The sequence below is a fragment of the Molothrus ater genome, chromosome 1 (genome assembly GCF_012460135.2).
Source record: "Molothrus ater isolate BHLD 08-10-18 breed brown headed cowbird chromosome 1, BPBGC_Mater_1.1, whole genome shotgun sequence".
Classification (NCBI taxonomy): domain Eukaryota; kingdom Metazoa; phylum Chordata; class Aves; order Passeriformes; family Icteridae; genus Molothrus; species Molothrus ater.
This window is the reverse complement of record NC_050478.2, coordinates 19,693,351-19,717,613: the sequence shown is the minus strand read 5'-3', so window position 1 is coordinate 19,717,613 and position 24,263 is coordinate 19,693,351. Positions and strand designations below refer to the sequence as shown.

Here is a 24,263-nt window from a genome sequence, read left to right as displayed (position 1 = left end):
GTACTGTGCATCACATTACAAAGGCATATCCCCAAACAAATGGCTCCAAATATTTTGCAGTCCATCAGGCTTTTTTTTCAAAGGTAAAACTACATTGCTTAGAAATCTTGGGGTCTAAAATGCCAGCTGTACTATTGTAAAAATAGTAGAAACATCTATTTTTCCTTTTCTTAAATTCAGGTTTAGTTAGTTCTTGCACATTTGTCTGTCAGTCTCATTATCTGCTTATGTCTGAATGTTAGCAACACCAAAGAACAGCCAGAGAAGAAAGAGATTTAAGGAAATACTTAACATTGAGCAAAAAGATAAAAATTTAGGAACAAAGCTGAATGAACAGATGTGGAAGTAGGAATACATTTAAAATGGAATACGAATGAAATACTACAGATTAAATGTACTTTTGTGTACACAATTGTGCAAAGCATTGTAACAGGCTGGGTTCAGGGTCTTATTTTAGACATGGTTGAACCTGTTGACTAAATATATATTATCAGAAGATAAATTCTTCCTTTGTGCTCTTCTGTGAAACATATATGAGACTAATGTAATAATTCATGTTTATCTACATCCCAGCTTGTCTCCAGTTTACTAGCTGTGGTCCCTGTGTCACCGCCCAGATTGGTTTCAACTGCAGCTGGTGCAGTAAACTCCAAAGGTAGAGAAAATAATTTCTTTCCTTTTTTTGTGTGTGGATATGGAGCTGTGCTCAAAGGCTAGCCAAAACCATGGCAGGAGTGGAGCAGCTGAAGCACAGCCAGCAAAATGGAAACTCTGCTACTGCAGCTTCTCAAAAAGTTTTTCACTCACTGACCTTCACTGACCATAATGATGAATTTCATGCCAGCTCTCTGAACAAAATTCAGTATCATAATGGACATTCATTGTTGCTGTGCTCTTCAGCTCTAGTGATTGGGTTTAGAAATACTTTGTATGAAACTGATGTATACTGAAACAAGAAAACGTAATTAACATTCTAAAATAGTACAATATTTTGACACCATGTTGAAGAACTGGTAAATAGCTGAAGAACACAGCACAGAATAGAAAATTGGGGTCATTTTTATAATGCTTTCTTAACCTGCAACTGCTGTAGTAAGACACTTAAAAAGTAACTCTGTTCCCCATTTGCCTTGCAAAAGCCTTTTTAGTGGAATTAGAGCTAAGACAAATCAAGTAATATAGAACATAGAAAATATATTGAAGAGTAGTACTACTTCCAGAAAACTGTTCCAAGCAAGCGTGAACAGTTCTTGGTCGCTTTAGCCAAATCCTTTCTTTCAGAATTGCTTCATTCTCCTTCATCAATAGATGCTGTAGCACCGAGTTTCTGTTGGCTTTGGTTTGAGCAGGGCCTGTTGCTTTGTGGCCAGAGTTCTTCTTTTTATTTGGATAAACTTACTTATATTATAAAATCCAGATCTCTTGTAAAGAACAGGTGCAGAAACCTTCAGATCCTTTTTGTTTCCCTCTAGTTTCTAAACACCTGAGTTTCCTGAGTTCTGACATTGCTGAGAAGTATGTTTTGCTCACTGAGGCACAAATTCACTGTGGAGAGCTAAGTTTTATCCTTCTGCAGGAGCAGAACCAGTCATGTAGCCACACTGTGTTTCCTTCTGCTCATTTAGGAGCATTTGTGGCTGTCCCCTCACAACTGGCAAGGTGTAATTTACTGCTGAAAAATGCACAGTCTGAACACATCTATTTCTATTCAATTAAAGATTGAACGAAGAAAAACTTGCTTTCTTTTGCATGTGGAGATCAAAGATGAGCCTGCTGTGAGGTAGTCCTGCACTGTTTCCCAAAAACAGCTGTCTCCACTCTGTATTATGGTTGTGCTTTTGAGAAGATGCAGCAGGTAGACTGAGTAGTTTTATTGTTATTAATTAGGCCATTACTGACAGTAGTGAGACTGTCACTTCATGCAGGTCTTCTTTGGGCATTGTTTGACCGCCAGCAAAAGCAGGAACTGGAGAGGAATCCTTAGAAAAAGGGTGGATACTGAAAAGGAAACTAAGAATACGCTTCTACAGAGGAGTTTCAGTAGTATTAAAAAGTCATACTATACAATTTTTATATGTCAGAATGAGCAGTATTAATTCAGCTTTTAGAAAATGGAGAACTGTGTATAGAGTCATAAAATAGCTCAGAATGGAAATTCCAGACTAACCTCCCACTCAAAGCAGGGCCAGCTGTTAGATCAGACTGGTTTCTTCAGGACTCGCTTCATCTAGGACTTGACCAGAGAGGCTGTGGTCCAATCCCCAGAATACCTTATACAGGATTTTACATCTAATCTGCTAGCTTGCTGTTTCCTCTGGAAACATGGCTTTGGTGGATGTCTGGTCCAGGCCTCTTTGTCTTTCTTGGCCACTCATCTCCAGTTTCTGAAATGAGCAATTTCAACTATTTAATCTCTGTGGAGAAAGAGATCTGAAATAATAAATGATTAAATATTTTGTGAAAAGAGGCTACTTGCTTTCCAAAATGTGAAAACTGAATATTTATTTGGTTACACTGCAGGTTTATTGGGACGAGGAATCATTCTGTTTCAGCTTTGAAAATTTTCTACCAGTTCTGCATACTCTCTCTGGACTTGTAGTGTAGTACCTCTCTTCCTTTACCTTGCACTTTCTCAGCATGACTAATCATTTTCAAGAGATAAAAATTAAAAAATCTTATTCCATTCTCAGTGGCAATGTCTGGTTCAAAGAAGAGTGCTCAGAATCATTTGCTTCAGTACCACATTGTGGGTTCTTTCCCCTAAAAAATAAATTTGCTCTGTTAAAACATTCTTTTTGCATGTGATAAAGAAGCATTACCTCAACAGGAAAATCTAATAGCCTGGTTAAAAATCATAAAGAAGGGAAAGTTGTTAATTCCTACCTCACAGTCCTTCAGCTTTTTCTGTATGTCACTGCTCTTCACTCACCAGTCTTGTGAATCAATAGAGACTTTTATCTCCTGTTATGATATACATTGCTCTGCTGCAGTAGGATAAAATCAGACTGAAAAACCAAGGGCAAAGAATTCCATGAAGTATTAACTTAGACATTTCAGAAGTGCCTAAAGGACAAAGAAATTAATATTTACAGTCCACTTTCAAATGTGTGCTCATAGGGTTTTTTGAAGTAGGAGGAATGCTTAGGAGCAATGCCTGAGTAATGCTTCTCAGTTGCAAATCTGACTGGACACACTGGTCTGTAGGCAAATCCCAGAGTGGGGAAGCCAATTAGCCTTTGTTGCAAAAGCCTGAAGGAGGCTTTGAACTGGCAGTGGTGGGTTTTCAGTGTATCAATAATCTCCTGACAGACCTAGCACTCAGATTTGTACAGGAGGAGGATGCCTGTTTGCTTCTGAGAGCAAGGTAGTGAGGCTCAGATATGCCTGGAACACACAGAGATGTTCTTTCCATGGTGCCACAGTAGTACTTTGGTGCTCTAAAATGAGATATTCTCGAGCAGACAGATTTCCACGTGGGTAACAAGCCTACACATATCCACAACCTTTGGGAAACACAACCTTTTTTCTCAGGTACTTATTACCCCATTTAGCCAGAGAAATGCTACTACCAGGAACACCATCTTGCATCAAGTTTCTTTCCTTGCATTAGATTTAATCCATATATTGAATCATTCACACAGTAAAGTATAGTTTTGGGGGGGAAACCCAAACTGTAAAACCTTTAACTGCACGAGTAAAACTGACCAGTGTGACCATTGCAGAAAAACTTTACTCCCCCATGTGGGCAATCTCTGTTGGAATGAAAATAGCTTTATCCTACAACAGTGGGTTGTTTCCTACCTGTAACTTCAACCCAGCTGCTGTGCAAGCTCTGCAATGGTTGGAGAGGAAAGTTTATTTTAGATGTGACTGAGGGCCAAATCCTCTATTCCTGCACTCTCTACAAGCTTAAATCACCATTAGCTCCTTCATAGGGGGTCATCAAACCATCCTGTCTCAAATCCAATATGATGTGTGTCACACAACTTTACCATGACTGAAGCAAAGGCACATCATTTTCCTCTGACTTCAGCAGATGGAGGATCCCCCTAGGAGCTAATTTCTGTTGGAACTATGTATATTTCATAACTGTTTCACAAGTAAACTCTTCAAAGGAGATTAACTATAAATATGTAAGCTAAGATGGTATTCTAACTTTCTCCAACACAAGTATCCATGTCTATAAAATGCCTGAAACACTTTAGCAGCTGTCCCATGGAGGTCTCCAGTGGCTGAAACGTGGATCATTTGCCCTTCATTATCTCTAACTTCCTGACATGTAAAAATTGGGAGAACTCATTAATGTTAGATTTGTTTATATCATCCTCTTATGCATCTGAAAATGTTTGTATACTCTAGGCACTTGGTATAGCCTGCACATTAGAGATGTCATTTTCTAGAAAAGTTTTTGAAAGTTTTAAGACCGCCTTGCCTGTTATTTTATAGCTTCAGTTTGTAAAACTTGCTTGCATATACTGAAATAGTGAGTTCCCTTGAAAATATTTGAAGTTGATTGTCCAATAAATAAGGATTCCCTAGATATTGATGTTTTTATTTTTATTAACTTCAGGAAAGTCTCAAATTTGAGCAGTGAAATGTAACTGATATTTCAGAGCACAATCTTGCAATCTGTGCATCCTGAGACTCAGGCTATGAATGTCTCATGCTTCACTTCATCAATACAGACAAAAGCACCTCCCAGTACCTGCAACATCAGTCAGGTTTGGTGTGGTACCATCACCCCTGAAGGGAACTGGAGGGCTGTAGTACTAAGGGCAGGAGCTGTAAACAGTTTAGATGATAGCTTTACTCAGCTGTCACTGTTGGAACATAGATTCAAATTTTTGATCCTCAAAACTGTCTGCCTTATCCAAAAGGATAACAGCTGGATCCTCAAGGATGCTTTGCTGGCAGTCTCATCGGGTTTTCAAGGGAAGGTACACAGAATATGAGAGCAGTACTAAAAGCAACTTTTTACCAAATTCTGGACTTAAGTATCTAGGACCAAAAAATTTCTAAAGCTCCAACACTTTGTATGAGAAAAAATCTTCAGATGAGGCTAAGCAGGGCTGAGCAGTGAAATGCCCCATGGGTGCCCCTCGAAGCTTCTCTACTCAGTAAGGGTGACACTGCCTCGACAGGACAGTCTGTCAGTGATCAGAGGACCCCCAGAGACACAGGAGATTAGTGAACATTGGTCCTAGGAAACAAGTCACCCCTGAAGAATGGCCCATTAGTTGTGGAGGTGTGTAAGCCTGAGCACTTCCTTGCATGTCTCCAGCTCAGACCAGCTCCACTCCCCTCAGTCACTGGCTGCCTGGAGATTCAGGAGTAGCTCCTGGCACTGCTCTCCAGGCAGTCCTGCTGGGGACTTCCCTTGATCTGAAAAGTGACATTTTGCACTCTTATCCTTCAGAGTCTCTGTTTTCCAGAGTATGCTTTGAATAATGTGGTTTGAAATCATACCAGTTTATGGTATTGACCCACTATAGTGCAAACCTCCTGTTTGAAAAGTGCCCTGAGACTGTACAGATTCCAGGACTGAGTGCAGTGATGAGGCAGGGCACTCCATGGACTTTAGGGAGTCATACTGCCCTTGTGTGTATGCACAGCTCCCACAGCTTCTTACACTCCTAAAGCAATTCTGAGGTTCAAAAAATTGAAATAATCCCATTTGTGGTGTATTTCACCTCAATGCATAGTCCTGTGTGCCAACAACAGCTCTAGTTGTGTAAATGAACAGGTTATAGCTGGGATTTATGGAATATGCTCTGAGCAAAGTGAAAAATCAGAAATGTGTCTGGGAATAGTAGCAATAATGTGATTTAAGCCTTGATACTTCTAATCTTTTATTATGATAATCACTATTCCCATCTAAGCAGGTAATAAACAAACAAGTTGTTTTGCATTCCATGCTGATTAGCTGGAAAGCAGGGAAGGAAGACTCTTTAGGCACCTGCATTTTTTAAGAAAACATGTTATAGTTGAAATACGAAGTGACGGTTTTCCATGGTGCCCTTCTAGTAACTGAGAAAAAAGAATTCCTATTACTTGTGTTCTGAACTTCTGGATAAGTTTGAAATGTCTTGTTTGTTCTTCTTCCTTTAGAAGGAAATTGGAAATATGTTTATTTAATTTTCAAATGTGAGTTCATGTCTGGAAATTTTTAGTATCAGGTAGAAGAAAAGGATAATGTTTTTTGTTTGTTGATGTGTATATCCTAATTGGCAAGACCTGATCTCATGTTAAAAAGTGTTGACTCAAACATTGTAGTATTAATAAGTAACAGTTTTATGTAACCTAAAATATTTATCAGCTGAGCAAAGCACCTTCCCTACAGAATTTATAAAACTATAAACATAATTACTATGCTATATGACTAGAGAAGCCCCTGGATTTATGAAAGCAAATAATTAAATCCAAATAAGAAACACATACCTTATTGTTTGATATCTACCTTTTCCTCAGCTTTTACACCACAACAAGGGTTGTAGATTCCACTGAAGATCAGGGAAAGGCAAACCTCATCACTCAGCTTGGTGTCATCTGCAAACCTGCTGAGGGTGCCCTCGATCCCATTGTCTGTGCCATTGATGAAGACATTAAGAGTGCTGGTCCCAGTACAGACCCCTGAGGAATCTCTTGTCACCAATCCCTGCTGGGATATTGATCCTTTGGCCACTACTTTATAGATGCAAACATCTCACCAGTTCCTCATCCACTACACCATCCAACCACCAAATCTGAATCTCTCTAGTTTGGACAGGGGTGTTGTGAGGAACTGTGCCAGACACCTTACAGAATTCCAGATAGGAGACATCCACTGAGCTTCCCTTCTCCATTGATATTAGTACTCCATCATAAAGGTTGGTTCAAAATGCTCACTTTTAAATACTTCCTCATTTTAACTACTTGAAGTTTTAAGAGTTGTGGGTTTGTTTTTGGTTGAGGTTTTTTTTTTTTTCATTTGGTTGGGGTTTTTTTTCTTTTTTTGACTGCTTTAGGAATATTTCATAGTTCAGTTGCAAATTAAAAGAGGGAGGAAGACTGGTTGGTTTATACTGAGGCTTTTTTTTATCCAAACACTATTTAACTGAGAGTAGTGTGGTTATTATTAAATTGGTCACAGTACCTTAGCCATTGAAATACAAACACAAGAAATAAAAAGTCATTTCTATGGATTAAGTAAGCCACCAAAACCACCAGAGGGAGCATATATAATCCAATCAATGTAATAGTTTCATATACAAATTACAAGGAAAATCTCATTTTAGGTGCTTTTGAAGGGCTAGAGGTTTAATACATAGTGTGTTTTGTTAAATATATTTCATTCTACCAATGTGTCTGACTTCATGAAATTGCTGATCATACCCCTGCTTCAGACAACGCAAAAGAAATGTGCCCAGATTCTGGATGTTTGTATGATGCCACTACAGCTGGAGGAGTTTTCTGTGAAAATACAGCTGAGTCCTAACACACAGGTCTTAACAATCAGATTGTTGAATTAAGTCACATTTACCCTAAGATAAATGAAAAGTAATGGAAATAATGTTTTTCTGACTTGCATACAGTTTCTTCTCCAATTATGAAGCAACATATAGCAAACATGAGAATCAGAATCCATGGCACTTTGTCAGAGTTTGCTCTAAAATGCAACATATTTTTCTTTTATTTCAAAAGCTGTATTGAGACAGCAATTGATCTTTCTAATCAAGTGCAAAAAATGTATCAAGAATGAATGTGTAAATTTGTCAGCCCTGATGCATTACTGATACGAGCAATACAATAAGTAGATCTGTACTTTATTGAGCAGAAAATTGCTCCACACCCAACTTCTTCAAATATTTTCCAAGGTCCTTGCTCTTAATTTGACAAGCTAATTTTCCCTCATGCACTGCAAGAAACTGTTAGGAAATTAGCATTCAATAATTAAGAATTTAGTATGCATGGTAAGCCTGATGGGACTAAAGCAAGAAAAGAGAGTGGCACAAAAGTGTTTAATGAACAAAGCATTTTCTCAAACCAGAATAAGCTCAGTGATGTATTGTTTGATGAAAAAAGCCTCACAAGATTATAGCAATAGATATTCTCAAGTGGGATGGCAGTCCTGTTAGAAGAGAGCATTAACCTCAGTGACCCTGTAGGTACACTTAAAAATAATGGTAAATAGTAATGGTACACTTAAAAATGGTAATAATGGTACATATTAGTAAAATGTACATAACAGTACATTGGAAAGTACTGTTAAGGAACATAGATGATCCTGAGCTCACAAAATGTTTTTGTTGAAAGGTAGCCTGCAGCCAGATGAATTTGCAATTCAATGAGAATCTCACATGGATAAATAGCAGATTACTAGCCTTTCTACTTTTTTTGTAAATTGGTGGAATTTGATAGTAGCTGGAGTCAGTGGAATTATTGTGGAATTTCTGTAATTCCCTCCAGCACAAATTGTCTGGAATAATTCCTATGATTTATACTAATAAACCTCAAAAGCTCAGCGTCTGAGCAGAAACCCAGTGAACAAGCACCACCTTTCAGGGGCTTCATACAAGTCAGTGCAAGACCAGATCATTCATTCCCCAAGCTTCTTGTCTCCCCACGTTCTTCTGCAGTTACTCACTGATGGTCTCAGCAGCTCCATAAAATTATCCTGATCCTAACATTAATAGATTTGATATCTAACCAAGTGAATTTGAATCCTGCTTTCACATAGGAAATAGCCAGTCTTCTTGCAGCTGCAGCATTAGTCACACATATGCATACCTTGCTTTGTTTTCCTGAATAATTCAGAACAGCATGAGGACAACAGTTATGCTCATAACTGATGCAAATTTTTAAGTTCAAGGCTGGGTCATAGAACTCTATTTCTAGAAAAGGAGCAGAAGATTGCTACAATTCTCATTAGTATGAAATCCTAGTATTTCTGTTAAAATATTTTCTATTAAATCCTGTACCTGAAGATGGGGAAGCATTTTAAAGATTTTTAATCTAGATTTTTTTCAAAGATTTTAAACACAGTGATCAATTTAAGACACCTCACTCACACTATTAATATTCTATATATGTGTTTCTTACAATATCATTTGTTCTCCAAACTTTGAGATTGTTTTCACTAACTGGATGTTCACAATAACATCCTTTGCCAGAGTTGTTACCATGTCTTCTGGAGCTTAGAGACTCTGTTCATTATCCACTGTGCAGGTTTCTGTGATACCAGATTTTGCAACAGAGCTTGGAGAAGACATCACAGTTAATATGGAAAGGACCACTGCCTGGACTGTTCTAAGATCTTCCTGTAAAGCCTTGCTCATGTACTGTTTATCACCAAATATATGACATTCCTAAGGTCTTTTTTATAAATGCAGGAAGTAGTTATCAAAGATTCAGAGGACAGTTAAGCACTTAAATCTCATTGAGGGGAGGGATAGAAGACATACATCTGTTATATATACCTTAGGTAATACTTAATTTTGCTGATTAATTTGGAAAGAAGGTGGCAACATCTGTATTTCATTTCCATGTTTAAATTCACAGAGGCACCTAAGACACCAAAATGATAAAGAGGTGTAATATAATAACTAGAAAAATAGGTTGCACTACAATTCTTTTCTTTAGAAACTTCTGTTGCAATTCTTTTAAATACTACTAATATTTTATTCTTCATTTATCGCATTAGAACAATAAGACAAAGCCCACCTCAGTTTTTAATGAACCATTTCTATCCAGAACTGCAATTTCTGTGCCAGTCATAAGTCTTTCAAATCACAAGAGAGCTTAGTACAGACTTAATTCCTCATTGTTTGTTTATCCTGAGGGTGATAGCTATTCCTGTGGGGATTGCCACACTGTATTAGAGAGGTATTTACTCTGAGATTAAACTTCCGTTTTTTTCTGACAGAACTATGCCACATTCAGTCCCATTGCAGCCCAAAACTCTTTTGGTTTCCTTTTCATCTGTTCATAGCTACGTTTGAATTCAGAAAACTTCCTATTTGATTGCAGAATGGTGACACTCACCGTTGAAACAGTTTCACAGATGCTTTATGATGTTTATATTAGATACATTAGATATCTATCTAGATACTAGACATTTTAAGAAACTAGACTCAGGCTTGTAGTCATTATTCTGTGTGTGATAGGCTGTCTCTCTCTCGTGGGTTCCTACACAAGACTTTATAGTATTTCTGATTCCCAAATAAATTACTCAAATTGTCATCTACCATAATTATTGGACTTAAATTGTATAATACAAAGAATGCAAGGGACATTCAAATTCAAATTTCAAATAAAGCAGACTCTTCTGATAACAAATAAAAATACATAGCAACACTGCATTAAATAAATTGTAATACAAAGTGGTTAGTAAGATAATTTTCATAGTACATGACATGTGAAATGTGAAATACAGGTAGATGATGAATAGATGAATACAGAACACAAATGAGAAAAATTAGAAAAACTAGGTTTGTTACCTAGACACAAGACTACTTAAAAAATGCTTAGAGGGAGGTTACCACATAAGGCAAAAACTGTACCTGCTTTACCTGCATTCAGAGAAAGAGCTTCAAGAAGGTTTTGAGATCTTCAGATAGGAACCACTGCTGTATGAACCATGTTCAAAGACAGAGGAATGCAGTCAGGGTCACAAACTTCTCATTGGTTTCTCACTAGAATGTGTTTTACCAAAAGACAATGAGATAATTTAACATCATGTCTACAGCATCATTTCTACTCTACTTGGGTTATCTTCTTGACACGCAGGCTGTTTCTTCCATTTCTTGTTGTGGGTGAAGTCCCAAATTATATCTTTTTCACACCTCTGAAATTTGCTACATTTTCCTTACCCTTAATTTGCAAGCGTTATCCTTATTTGCTAAAGGACTGATATTTTTATCCAGTTCTCTCTCTGTTGACTATTATGTATAGTTCTTTATATTATTTTCTGCTAACTGCTATTCCTGTGCTACTGAAAGAGTCCTAAGTGAGCTGACCATCTTCCACTAATGGAAACAGTGGATTCTAAAATAGTTGGTGATCACTTCTCTAACCATGTATGGCAGGATGTATGCTTTGACTTTGAACACATTAGAACTTCAAAGTTCTAATCTGAAAGTTAAAGGGAATAAAAACCAAACATAATTTGGTTCTTAGTCTCTCAAGAGCTCTTAGGCCCCACAACAGCAGTTTCTGAGCCAAATATATAAGTAAGCTTCCCCTGATGAAACTAACTAGTTTTTCTAGTTAGATTTCTAAATGAATTTGTAATCAAAAAAGGATAGGATATTACTATAACAGATAGTTCCATTATTCAGCATCGCTCATTTTGCAATGCTTTTATGCATTTCTATACATGCAGCAGTGCTACTGCCATTCTCTCTATATCTTATCTTCTCTTCCAATGGCCTGAAATAAATCAACTGTACTGCTTACAACAGATGAACAAATTGGACATTTTTTTCTCTCCCAAAAATGATGTATTAGAAAATGCACAAATTTGGCCAACCCCAGTTTTATGAGTTTAGGACAATTTTTTTTTTATAGAAAGATCTATGAACGGATTAGTAAAAATAACGATTGTGTAGTAGGCTCATTCTGTCTCATAGACCCTCTAAGTAAAATAATTTAGTGAGGAACAAGGTACTAGATTTCTTTCCTTTCATGTCTGAGATGAACTTAATTTGTAGTTCCAAATTCCTTCCTTGATTGACAGAGAATGGTGTGTTCCAAGAACTAACTTGCTAGGTAACTTTTATCAAATATTTGAATGTTCATGAGTCTATATTTCAGAAGCCATATACCACCTACTCATTGTAGCCTAAATTGTTGGCCTAGATAAAATTTTCTCAACTGGTCCCCTTCTTTCCTTATTTCAAGTATTTAAAAAAAAAAAAAGTGAAAAAACAGAAACTGAGACCAAAGCATTTCAGAAATGTCAAAACTCAGGACACATCTGTGGAAACAGGTATCCTGTTATCACACCTGACTCTAGGATAATTTTTAGGATGAGTGTTAATCTCCTTTTTTGGAAGCATTAGATTTTTTTCCTTTCATATAAGCAACCGACCCACTGCATTACCATGGAGAAATCTATCTTCCACCATTTTTTTTATGATCACTCTTCATTTCCTGTGTTCTCATTACAAGGGAAATAAATAAAACAAGGAAAAATAAATAAATAAAATAAGTTAAGTGGTTTTTAATGGAATCAGCCAAGATTTTTAATGGAGAGTTTTTTTGCACTTTATCAAATTTTCTTTTTCTCATGTTTCTTTGAAATGTAATGCAGAATGGTAGCCCCAGTCACTTTTACAAGCATAGTTCATCTTGTCATACAAAGTATCTTTTTACATAGTATTGCAAATTAAACACAGCCTGGGAAGCTTCCTGGGCATTATAAAACAATTGTATGTGTCCCTAAAACAGTTGTGATGTTTCCTGGTGTGATTTCAGTCCATGCCCAGGAGCACTGTCCAGAACAGTTCCCAGGCATGGTGCAGGAATTGGACTGTTCCAAAGGTTATTCCCAGCTGGCCATTTATGTGCAGCCTCTTCCTTTTCAAGGTTGAGAGAGTTTGCTCCTTCAGGCATAAGCCATTGTGTGCCAGCAGTCTTCAGTGCCAAAGAACATTTCTGGGCATGTTTATTGTACTAGTGTGGACAGAACGATCACAATTGCTTTAATTGTGTTCCAGAAGTGCTAACCTCTTATGGTTGTATTCAGTATAAACTGAGCATCACTGAGATCATATTCTCCTCACAGCCTCCTAGATATCATTCTATAATGAAGTACCGTGAATGAAACGTCTCTTTTTTTAGCATATTTTAAATTTTACATATTTTAAACACGAAACATTTGTCAAAAGTTTTTATTTAAAGAAATCTGAAATTCATATGTCTCTTCATAAATTTTGGATTATGTGAGATTAGGATGACCTCAAGGAAACTGCTCCATTTTCTAACATAGTCTTCAGATTTTTTTATAGCATATATATTTCTCAATCTTTCCAGTCATGTAAACTCAGGAATTCTCTAACATGTTCTTGTAGAAGATATTCTCAGCTTAGGGAAATAAATGAAATTTTATGAATACACTTCCTTAAATGTCATTTTTAGTTTCCCCTCTATTCAGATCTATTAACTCTTCCAATATCTGCATTATCATAATACATTAATGAAATCACTGAATATCACAACAAATATCAATCTGTACCATCAATTAATAAACTGAGGAGCTTCTGCTGTTCTGTAATTCTTTTGTGATCTCTTTTGGTGACTGGTCCTGCTCAATGTTGACTTCAGAACTGGACTCACTTTTAGAATAAAAAATGAGACAAAATTAAGATACTATTTTGAGAAACAAATAGCTTTCTAAACTTTAAGTTGCTTTAAACATAATCAGTTACAGGATGATTCATGTCCTTCCTTGTTTTGCCCTCTATCTGAAGAGTTCACTGAGTGTTAACAGAGGGTGTTTTTCTTAGCCCTAATTCACACACTTCTATAAGCATATAAGCATTGGATTATGTAGAGTGAGTTTAGCACTCCGAGCCTCCTTTGCCTGTCATAGCTCCTGCTTCCTTTCAGTTCTTACTCTTTTTAGAGCTGTGAATGAGACACAGCAGGGGCAGTAACCCAGCACTAACCAAACCATTGCTGCAATTCTCCTTCTTGCAGCTCAGATGCTGCTGCCCACTAGTACTGAACCAGCCATGGTGCACACTGTCTGATTACTGGGGTTCGTGTGTGATAACACACATGTGAACAGCCTTTTTTCATACAGTCTCCAGGCACCAGGTCATTTTTGTCCTGCCATAAGGACTCTACTAGTTGTTGATGTTATCAGTGTGAGTTTTTTAAAGGAGTAAAATCCCAGTAAAGTACCTGAATAAAAAAGAGCATGGGCAATGTGTGAATGAGATTTGTGCTTTGATACACATCACCTGAGACTTGATTTTTTTCAATTTAATTCTCAGTTCTACCATTCATATGTCTGTGAGCACTATGGGAAACACAGAAGCTGTGAAATAGTGCATGCTTATCTGGTTTTCAGAAAATCTTGGCTTAATTCTAGGCTCTGTTACAAATTATGTGTTATCTCAGCTGATCATTCAGTGTCTCCTATGTTCTATTCCCCTATCTCTAAAGTGGAAAAAGAAAAATTTTCTCCAAAAACAACTTTCATATTTTTATTTTTAAAATGAGACTAAATCAATGGATATGCAACAATAACTGTAATTCTGAGATAGTGTCAGCTGCATATGCAAAGATAGAAAATAGTTCAGACAATCATGTTGGAAAGAAGAGCTAAATTGTGGTTTTTAGGATCACTAAACAGAATGTAAAGTACATCCAGTAGTACTTCAGAGCTGTTTGCATCAAACCCTGAGAAATTACTTGTGTGCCAAACATGCAGCAATGCCAATGGATCAGAATTCTCTGCTAACTTCTCTTGCTATTAGCTCTTTATACCCACTTTGTGCAGGTACAAATGAACAGAGTGAAAGCAGTGGCAACTGTAATCTAGAATGAGGGACTAATCTCAGTGTGGTTCCTTCCCAGAGAACACATTTGATGTACATTTGATGTACATTTCTGCTGATTCTGTTGGAAATGCCAGTACCATAATCTCATAAATTTGACTCTAGGGTACTCCTCTTACACTATCTTTTTCCTTCTAACTGTTCAAAACAGAGCCTTTAGCAAAAGCACACTTTTTATTCTTTATCTGCTTTTCAGCATGTTTCCTTTATTGTTGTAACTGACATTAAGTTTGTAGAAAATATCCTCCTATTCTTCTTTAATCAGAATTCTGTCAAGTCTCGCTTTAACCACAATTTGATCTTTTTCTTTCTAGTGGTATTGAAAATAAAACTTACTTCTTTTATTCCACTTTTATTCTTAGCCTCTTTCAACAGAAAGAATTCCCTGTGGGAGTCTTTATTTTCTACTGCCTATTCAAATGTTGTGTCAGAGTTACAAAAATTTAGGCTTATGCATGTTCAGTTGTTTTCTGTAAAATAACAGCTTGGATTTTTACATCTTTTCCTTCTCTGTTTATTTGATATTTCAGGCGTATTTTACTCAACAGGTAGCTAAATTTTACCAAGCTTTCCATCCCATAAAGTTGTGGAACCATTTTCAGGCTGAAGATTGACTGCTGAACTTTGTTCCACTCTGATCATCCTTATCATTGCCTGAATGTTTTAAATTTTGAGCAGAGAATAATATTTAAACAGTGGTGGAATTCAGTCTTGCATCAACTATTAATTATGCCTTTGTAACATTCAAATTTTTCATAAACATTAGAATAGTATAGGCTGATTTTAGTTTCAAATCTTTGTATTCAGCTAGTCAGATATTTTTATTTTAGAAGAGCAAGATGGGAGCAAATCCTCTTCCAACTAATCAAATTGTCCTCCTTTTCTGAATTACAGTTTAATTAGGCAATATTTAAGTAAAAGATAAATACAGAGAACATATTTATGCTAGAATTCAGATGTATGATTAGGAGTACTGAGCTAAGTAATAAGCACCAATGTTATTCAAATACCTTAAAAATGCATACCATGGTCAGTCACAGAGACACTTCACATGAACTTCATAAGCATTTTGAGCTGTGATTAAGTTCTGCATTTGAAAGTGGAAAATAACAAAGGAAGGAAAATTCAGTCTTTCCCCAGACAGCACAGTGTGGCAAGAAAGTGGTATTTGAAGGGTGAAGGAACAAAATTGGAGCCTGCTCTGGGGTAAAGGGAGGCAAAACCAGACCAAGCACAAAAATAAACATTTTTTCCTCCAAAAATCACTCTATGATTAGAGTTATTTTTCAGTTGGACAGACACAAAGTTCCAGTATTTTTTTAAATATTTTATTTATATTTGTTTTTTACTTTCTATCTCACCTTGGAAAGAAATTCCACCTTAAAATGTTCTAATTCTTCTTTTAGTAATTCAAACATTCTAGCAACTGTCTTAATCCTTTCATAATGTGATGGTCTTTCTTTAATGGTTGAATTCAGAAAAAAGTTCTGCCTCTTCAATTTTCTATTTAATGTTACAGATTTTAAATGAGCTAAATCATTACATGGTATTTACAAAATCATTTCAGATTTCTGGAATGCCTTTCATTTCCAAAAATCTGCTCTTTACATGCTCTTACAGAGCCAAAAATACTAGGAAATTATTGCTTTAAATTATATGAGCTGTGCATTTCAATGCTTTTGATTGTCATACTCCAGCTCAACTTAATGAAAAAGTTTTTCCATCCAGACTTTGTCCTTTTTCTTCCTAATAATTTTCCATTGCGTTTCTAGATTTTACACATTAAACCTTGATGAATTTTCTGTATTCAGGTTATCTCATTTATTATTATTGTTATTATTAACATCACCATCATCATCATCATCATTAATCCTCATTGAACTCTTTTTAAGAAAAGGAGCAAAACATTTCATGTCCTGCACTGAGTGGACACTGTATTCAAGTATTCTCTGCCAAATAAAGGCAAAGGGATTTTGGTAAATAGGATGGCATCTTCAGCTCCTTTCTGGCTACATACAGAAAGGATTCTGACAGCTTTCTTCTTACTCAGACTGAGCTGCATTAGTTGTGCCATTAGTTGAGTTGCATTAGTAGCTATATGTGTAGAGACATTAATTTTCCATTTCCTCCATGAACCAGTACTCCAGAGTTCCACACAAATCCTGAAATTCCTTGCATTTCATAAATGTCCCTATTTTAATTTCCTAGAACATCTTTATTATTGCTTTCCTAGGAGCTGAATTTGGGCATCACTTGAAAATGAAGTTGTTATGAAATAGCCGTGTTGACAGATGGCATAAACAGCGCAGCAAATCAAGTCTGCTCCAGTGTTTTAATGGCAACAGGGAATTATCACCATGCCACTAAATTAAGGTCTTAAAAATGCAGTCAGTAAAGCGGGTGCTGCACTGAAATGACAGTTTCCAGAACTCTAACTCAACCAGGCAGCAACAACAGTAGCTTCTATTGCTGACATGCAGTGATTTATGCCTCAAAGGAAGTTCACAAACAGGTTTGCCAGGAGACTATCTCATTCCTGATAAAGCTGCTTTCTGATAATATTGTTTGGACTCACCATGCATCAGTGGAAAATGTTAAATAAGCAGTGCCCAGGGTTTAATGTATTTTTTTCAAGGCAGAGTCTTCTCAAAACTGCCTCACATGTTTGAAAGAGGCATTCCAAATCCTTGAGGGTTACATACAATTTTTGGCGGTTGGTTAATTCCTGGTGAAAAAAAATTAACCCCAAAAATGTTACTCACCCCTGTAATTCATTAGTTTGTAAGAAAAGACTTAAAAACTGTGAGTGCACCTGGGATACATTTTTATTCATTTAATCTTTGGAGCCTTAAATTTGACACAACTTAGATATAAGATAAAATCTAGGTTTGTTTAATCCCTACTAGCTCTAAGTACACTGGGTTGAATTAGCATGGATATGCAATAGCAGTAATTGCCTCAAGTGGAGGAATTTATGGAGTGGCTTGATTTCATGTCTAAATATTTGGTTTGGTTTTCTCATGTACTGAATATCCTCAAAACCATTTGAGCCAAAGCTTTATGAATAAAATGTGACGGATTTATGAGTTTTCAGTATGTCTGAAAAATCAGTCTAGTCCTGCTTAGAGATGGGCACAGAAGTTGCTAATGAAGATCTTCAAATTTTAAAGAAATGTAGGGGAGACTGGGAAAAAAAGTTCTATTCATACCTGGAATACCATGTTATCATTTCTTTCTACTTAGTAAAGTTCTTCTGGTTCTTTCAAACATTCACAGAGACAGAACACCGCAGAGATGGAGAAGCAGCACTGAGCTCCCAACATAGCACTGATTCACTCACAGTTCAGCAAGAAAACACTTTTCAAGTAGTCTTTATTCATAGAATGATTTGGGTTGGAAGGGACCTTTAAAGATTACTCTGAGCAGCCCCACTGGCATGGGCAGGAACATCTTGCAGTAGATGCAAGGATGCAAAAAGCCCCATCAAACCAGACCTTGAACACTTCCAACAATGGGACATTCACAATTTCTCTTGACAGTCTATTCTAGAGACTCACCAGCATCACTGTGAAAATCTTCTCCCTCATATCCAGTATTAGTCTATTCTCTTTCATTTAAAACCATTACTCATGTTCTGTCACTACTTTGATAAAAGGTCTCTCTCCATCTTTCTTATAAGCTCCCTTTAAGTGTGGACAACCTGTATAGGGTTTTCCTGGAGCCTTCTCCAGGCTGAACAGCTCCAATTCCCTCAGCCTGTCTACATAAGAGAGGTGGTCCAGCCCTGTAATCAACTTTGTGGCTCTCTGGACTGCTCCAGCACATCAATGTCCTTCCTATGTTAGGGGCCTCATGCATTGGGAAGGAGATATCTGTATTTCTCTGAAAAACATTTTTGGTTTGAAAACTTCTCTCTTAAATGGCAATGGGTGTTTGGAGAAGCCAGTTGCTATAGAATGTGTGAAAATTGGCACCAGTTAGTGTTGGGGTATTTCTTTTCATAATATTGCAAATGCTGGAATGTGGTATGCAATGCAGGTATAGCAAGAGAATGAATATTTTTCTCAAAATCTTTTCTCAAAGACATTGTAGATTCTGCTCAGAATAATTATATGGAGATTTTTCTTACCCCAAGTGTGTTGTTAACATTGTTTACATCTTCTTGTAACATCCTCTCCTTCTGTAAAAATAATTATGGAGTTCCATTTTTCCAAATGAACTGCTCCCTTGCTTGAAGTAGGTAGTACTTGACATATCTTGTTATCTTTCAATTCTTTGTAAACAAAAAAAAGGACCCTGAAATACAGCTAACCATAACCGTGGTCTTCTTTGTTTGCCTAGTCTTATTAAAAGACAGCAAAAAGCTGGTTTTTATACATTCAGGTAAGTTATGACCATGGGTGCCAAATGACATCACCCTGTCTCATAACAAAATACTGCAGGAAATGAATACAGAAACCAAAAACAAACTCTCCAAAATAAAAAACATCCTAGCTGGCAAGAATCTCCTTCAAAGCTGAACACAGTGTTTTAGTTATTTGCTTGCCATTTTAATAATGCTTTCTGTTTGTGATGCTACCTGTTGTCTAGGAAACACACACTTACTCTACAGTCACTGATAATACTCTTGAGAAATGGGCATTTCCAGGGGAATCATTACATTAAAGTGTTACAAGTTTCTTTAAAATTTATTTGTTGCATACAGCAAAAGACAAGGGATATTGCAAACAGGTTATTAAACTCACCTAATTTGATAAGAAATATGCATGCAATTTAAGTTTTGCATCTAGAGAGGAGGAGAAGCAGCTGTACAATGTTCTCTATTTGTCACAGAGAGTGTTCAGAGAAGCTGTGAACATTGATCTAATGGCTCTATGTGCATCTTGATGTCTGTGAGCACTTTGCCTGATAAACCCAGTGACTGGTTCACTGCATCCTTTGTGGGATTAAATTTTCCTGGATACGTCTGGACAATAATAATTAAACTGAGTTACATTGATATAGCTGACATCAAACTTAAAAATGCTATGGGTCAGTGACATCTTAAGAATAATTATGCAGTGGAAGGTAGACATTCCTATCTAAAAATGATAAATAAATTTTAAAAACTAAAATAAAATCTCATTCATTGAAAAACCTTTCACTAAAGTGGATTAAAGAAGTTTCTCATATTGTAAGCAAAAGCATCTTGAATAAAAATGATACCATATAAAGCATATGGATTTTAAATCATATAATTTACTTATTCTTTCTGTCACTCTCTTCTGTTCCTCTCCCTTGCTTTATTCTTTTTTTCCCTCCTATTTCCATGTGGACAACTTCTATCTATTTCATCATTTAAAGATGCTCCAGTGGATTTGATCGTCACCGGCAAGATTGGGTAGACAGTGGCTGCCCTGAAGAGGTATGTGAGTAGTTTACATCCTCAGCCCATCAGAGACAATATATGTAGTTGTGATGTTTTTGTTTAAATTATTCAGATCATAAAGCGTGGTTTCAAGGCCAAAGAAATTCTATATTTCTCTTTCAGGGGAAATCCCATAAGGCATAACAAAGAAGAACAATCTGAGCAGTTTCACTCCCCATTTGAGGCAATAAAATGGACAAAAATTAAAATTTTATCTTTGGGAAAATACTTTAATTAAACAAAACCTGTAAAAAAACAGAAAGCCTCCTCCAAAACAATGTCCCTGTGCCAATTTTCTTTTAGATCTCTGACTTTTGCCAGAAAAGGAGAAGAAACAATGATTTTCCTTATTTCAGAAAACCCTTTGCAAGAGTAGCCTCAAGGGAAAAACAGACATTTCATTTTGGTTTTGAAATCTGGCCAAATCATTTAGTAAAGAAGAAATTACACAGATGAATTCAAAGAGATAAAATAAAAATAGTAATTGAAATAAAAATTTAAAAGTCCTCACACAACCAGCCTACATGGCATTTTGATTTCTTCTCATGGAGATGCAGTGACAGGATGAAGAACATATCTGACAGTGGTGGGCTGAAAAACAGGGACAATAACCCTCCTCTGAAAGATATCTGGGGTACTCCTAGACCAAAGAAGTTCATTTCCAACAAACATTTATACATATGATGATGATGATGATGATGATGATGATTATTGATGATGATGATGACTTTCCAGTTTGAAAGCCCCTTTTACAAATGTTTCTGGTTTGAGGTTTGGGGTGTTTTTTCATTTTCCTTTTTTATTTTTTTCTATGTTGGGACTGTGGTAATAGGAATAAATTAATTTATGGCACTTTTAATCTTCATTAAAAAAGAAGGTTGCCATTAAAAAAGCAGTTATTTTTTCCATTTTTGCTGAACAGGCTAAATATCCTGATGATGAATGAGTTTCAACAACATAGGCCTTCTGAAATGTCAGGTGAAGCCCAGGGCAAAACATAGCCCCAGGTGTCTAGTAAGAAGAGTACATTATGTTTTACTTTCAGTAGAAGAAAAGAGAAGTAATGCTATAAATCCATATTAGTGGAAGAAATTATCTTTTTTTTAGAACTTTAATTGCAAAATAACTGCAACCTACAAACTGTCTTATTATATGGCCTTGAAGCTTCAGCTTTGCAGCTTGTCACCAGCTGATTTGAAAGCAACATTTTTGAGATGTTTATTATCTGTGGAGGGCAACATTTTCAAGAACATAGGATAAAAGTTACTGGGAGCATGTGTTATTATAGGGCACAACCCTTGTACTGCTTTAATCCTGATTATAATTAGCCAGGATTCAATTGTGCTTGCAAATTAAGATATCAAAAAAATTCTCTCTGCAGGACATTAACATTCCCTTCTGCTTCTCCTTTATTGCTCCAGTCCAGCATGTGCTCCAAGGTTTAGTACATGATCTGAGACGAAATTATCAATATACTAAGTATATCTGAGAAATTAATAGTTTAATTTGCACAGTTTTGGGCTCCTTGGTTGCAGTTGACTGTCCAGCTTTTAGGCTCTGTGGAGTAGAAGCAACAGCTTGCTTGGCATCCTCCAGAATTATGCCTGAGCCTGACTGCTAAAGTTCCAGGAAGGATCAAAATTTAGCACAAAATGGTTAATTTTAGATGCTTCATTCAAAAGGATAAATAATGAGGATTCTCATATTAAGGTTTCTTTATTTTTAATATAAATTTTGAGCTAAATTTTGACTAAATTACATCAGTGAAATTAACAGTATTTTTTAAGAAAAATACGAAAAAACGTAAAGAATAACTATCCTGCAGGTACTGCTACGATTCTGTTATGTAATATATAGTTTAAAGTAAAAAAAAGAATTATAAAATATCTGTGAATAATAAAAGAAAGACAATGTCCACTGGGTTTTGACAGCCAAATCTCAATAAAATGAAGTAAAGGTTCGCATGACTCCACTTCTCATTAAAATGAATGGGGACAGCAGGAGTAAAATGCTGAAAGATAATTGGATGTATTTTCCTGTAAAACTGTGTGAACCATAAAAGAAATTATTCATTGCATCTTCAGACTTTTAAAAATGTCCAGAACTTGGGAGAAAAAAAAAGAGCAAGCAGACTCTGTATCAAAATATTTGCCCATGCAAATAAATATTAATATTTGATAGTGAATTTTATTTATAGTTTGCAAATCTATTATAAAAATTTTATTATTTTTGATGTTTATCCTTTATAATAATTGGTTTCTATATTTATATATAGATATATTATGTTTTTATTTATACAAAAAATACATTACACTTTAATATTATTTGAATTAATAGGCATATAGTGAATGGATTGATTTATTGTAGTGAATAAATATTCTATAGGCTGAATACATGCACACATTTTATGCATCTATGTGTGTTCTCTTGTGATAATTCCATGTAAAGCCTAATTAATTGCTCCAGTTAGCTACACATTGTGCACTACGAAGAGCTACTTTTTAATTCCCACATATCTTTTTTAACATGTTTTATGTCACCTGGATTGATGGCAGTGAGCTTTCATAACAGAAAAGTCTGAATTATAAACTTAGATGTTAAACCTTGATTGAGGGAAATAAGTTTGACAATCTGGGCTGACTTTGTAATTAACAATTAAGAGCTGTAAATTTTGCAGATAAATGAAAAAATATATGCTGCTGAATGCTGCATAGATACTTGAAAGTGGAAAAGGAAAAAAAAATTAAAAGAGAAAGCTCTTGAAATTTCTTTATCTAGTGTCTATTTTCACTCTTTTTATCACAGCAACCTGTCCATGATTAAATCCTTCATTCTTGATGGTTTCCAATGAGAATTAATTTGCTCTTCCTTGTTTCTGTTGTTTCCCAACAGTCAAAGGATAAGATTTGTGAGAGGAATATAGACACAACTGAAACACCTCTGTACTCCACCACCACCCTTCTGCCAACCACCACAAGGTTCAGAGTTTTAACAACCACCAGAGGATCCACCACTTCCCACCTTCCAACCAGCCTGCCCACAGAAGGTGACATGTATACACTGCATTTTTACACTTTGAAAAAAGCAATTTAGAACTCAGAAAGAAATTTATTTCCTTTAAATATGTGTTGATGACAGCCTTTTCCCTCTGGGGCAGCAGAAGGAGTTGGGAATTGCCTTCAAGGCTCTTGCTTTTAAATTGCTCACTCTTGCACCAGTAAGGTGAAAAGGGGATGAAGGCTCAAGGAGAGAATGCTGATGGAGAAGTAAGGACAAGTTAGGAAGACTTCAGGTTACAATGAAAACTTGAGGTTACAATGAAAACTTGAGGTTACAATGACTTTTTCCTGTTTCTTTACATTCAGGGAGTAGTCCAAAACCTGCTGAATAGTAGTAGTAAAGGTCCCTGCTAAATCTAGAAGAAATTCCCATCACAGACTTAATGAATTTGTAATTCTTTTATGGATTCTATTCAGCCAGGTGAAAATTATAGATAATCCAAAATAAAAACCTCTTTGAAATATGCCTGTTTACCTTTTTTCAGTCAATTGACATTGTTCTTTTCATGTAGTGCTCACTGTTGTGAAGTAATTTCTCTAGGCCTCTGAATTTAATTAACTGGGTAAGCAGTGGTGGGTCAGTTCTCATCCTTGTCCCAATGGCTGCTTAAATCTTGCCTTTTTGAACTTGGAATATCCTGCTCTCCTGCCTTTGGAGGAAATTTATCTGGGCAAGAAAGCTAATTCAGATTAATCAAAGATCATCTATAAAATGTGTGTGTGTGTGTGTGTGTGTGTGTGTGTGTGTGTGTATGGGCACGTGTGTTTGTTGAAATTGTATGTTAACATAAGAAAAAGAACTAGGTAGGGATTTTCCAAGTAGCCTGTGAGAGGAAATCTGAGCTGAAGACATTTCAATGTGGTAATTTACTGATAAGACCGGTTAGTTTAGCACAATAATAGTTTAGAAACTGTCAGTGCAGAATTTGGACTGCATTAAAAGGAATATTTTCTGGAATTCTGTTCATTAAAATTCACAAGAAAAAGAGGAATAAGTAAATAGAGTTTAGAAAAAGGAAGTGAATAGGGTTTGGTATTAGTAGACTTTTCCAAGATTCTTCAAAAAGAAACTAAGTCATTGTCTTACTTTGTTGACATATGTTGGTTCATATAGTCCTTATATGATAGAATGCTCCAGCTATGTGTGAATATGTAATATATATGAATTATTTATAAAAATTATGAGACAGACTCTCATACCCTCATTTGCTAGTGTTTTGAATCCTCCTGAATATTTTAACACTCTTGTAAGTA

At 36.0% G+C, this 24,263-nt stretch overlaps 1 protein-coding gene across 1 annotated transcript in view; it reads left to right on the top strand.

Annotated features, from left to right (window-relative positions):
* PLXDC2 (plexin domain containing 2) overlaps positions 1-24,263 on the top strand; it is a 256,169-nt gene that overhangs the window by 198,132 nt on the left and 33,774 nt on the right. Inside the window, exons 9-11 of the mRNA XM_036401732.2 lie at positions 574-655; positions 19,887-19,947; positions 22,843-22,996. Of these exons, the coding sequence (XP_036257625.1) occupies positions 574-655; positions 19,887-19,947; positions 22,843-22,996 (297 nt within the window). The remainder of the gene's footprint in view (positions 1-573; positions 656-19,886; positions 19,948-22,842; positions 22,997-24,263) is intronic.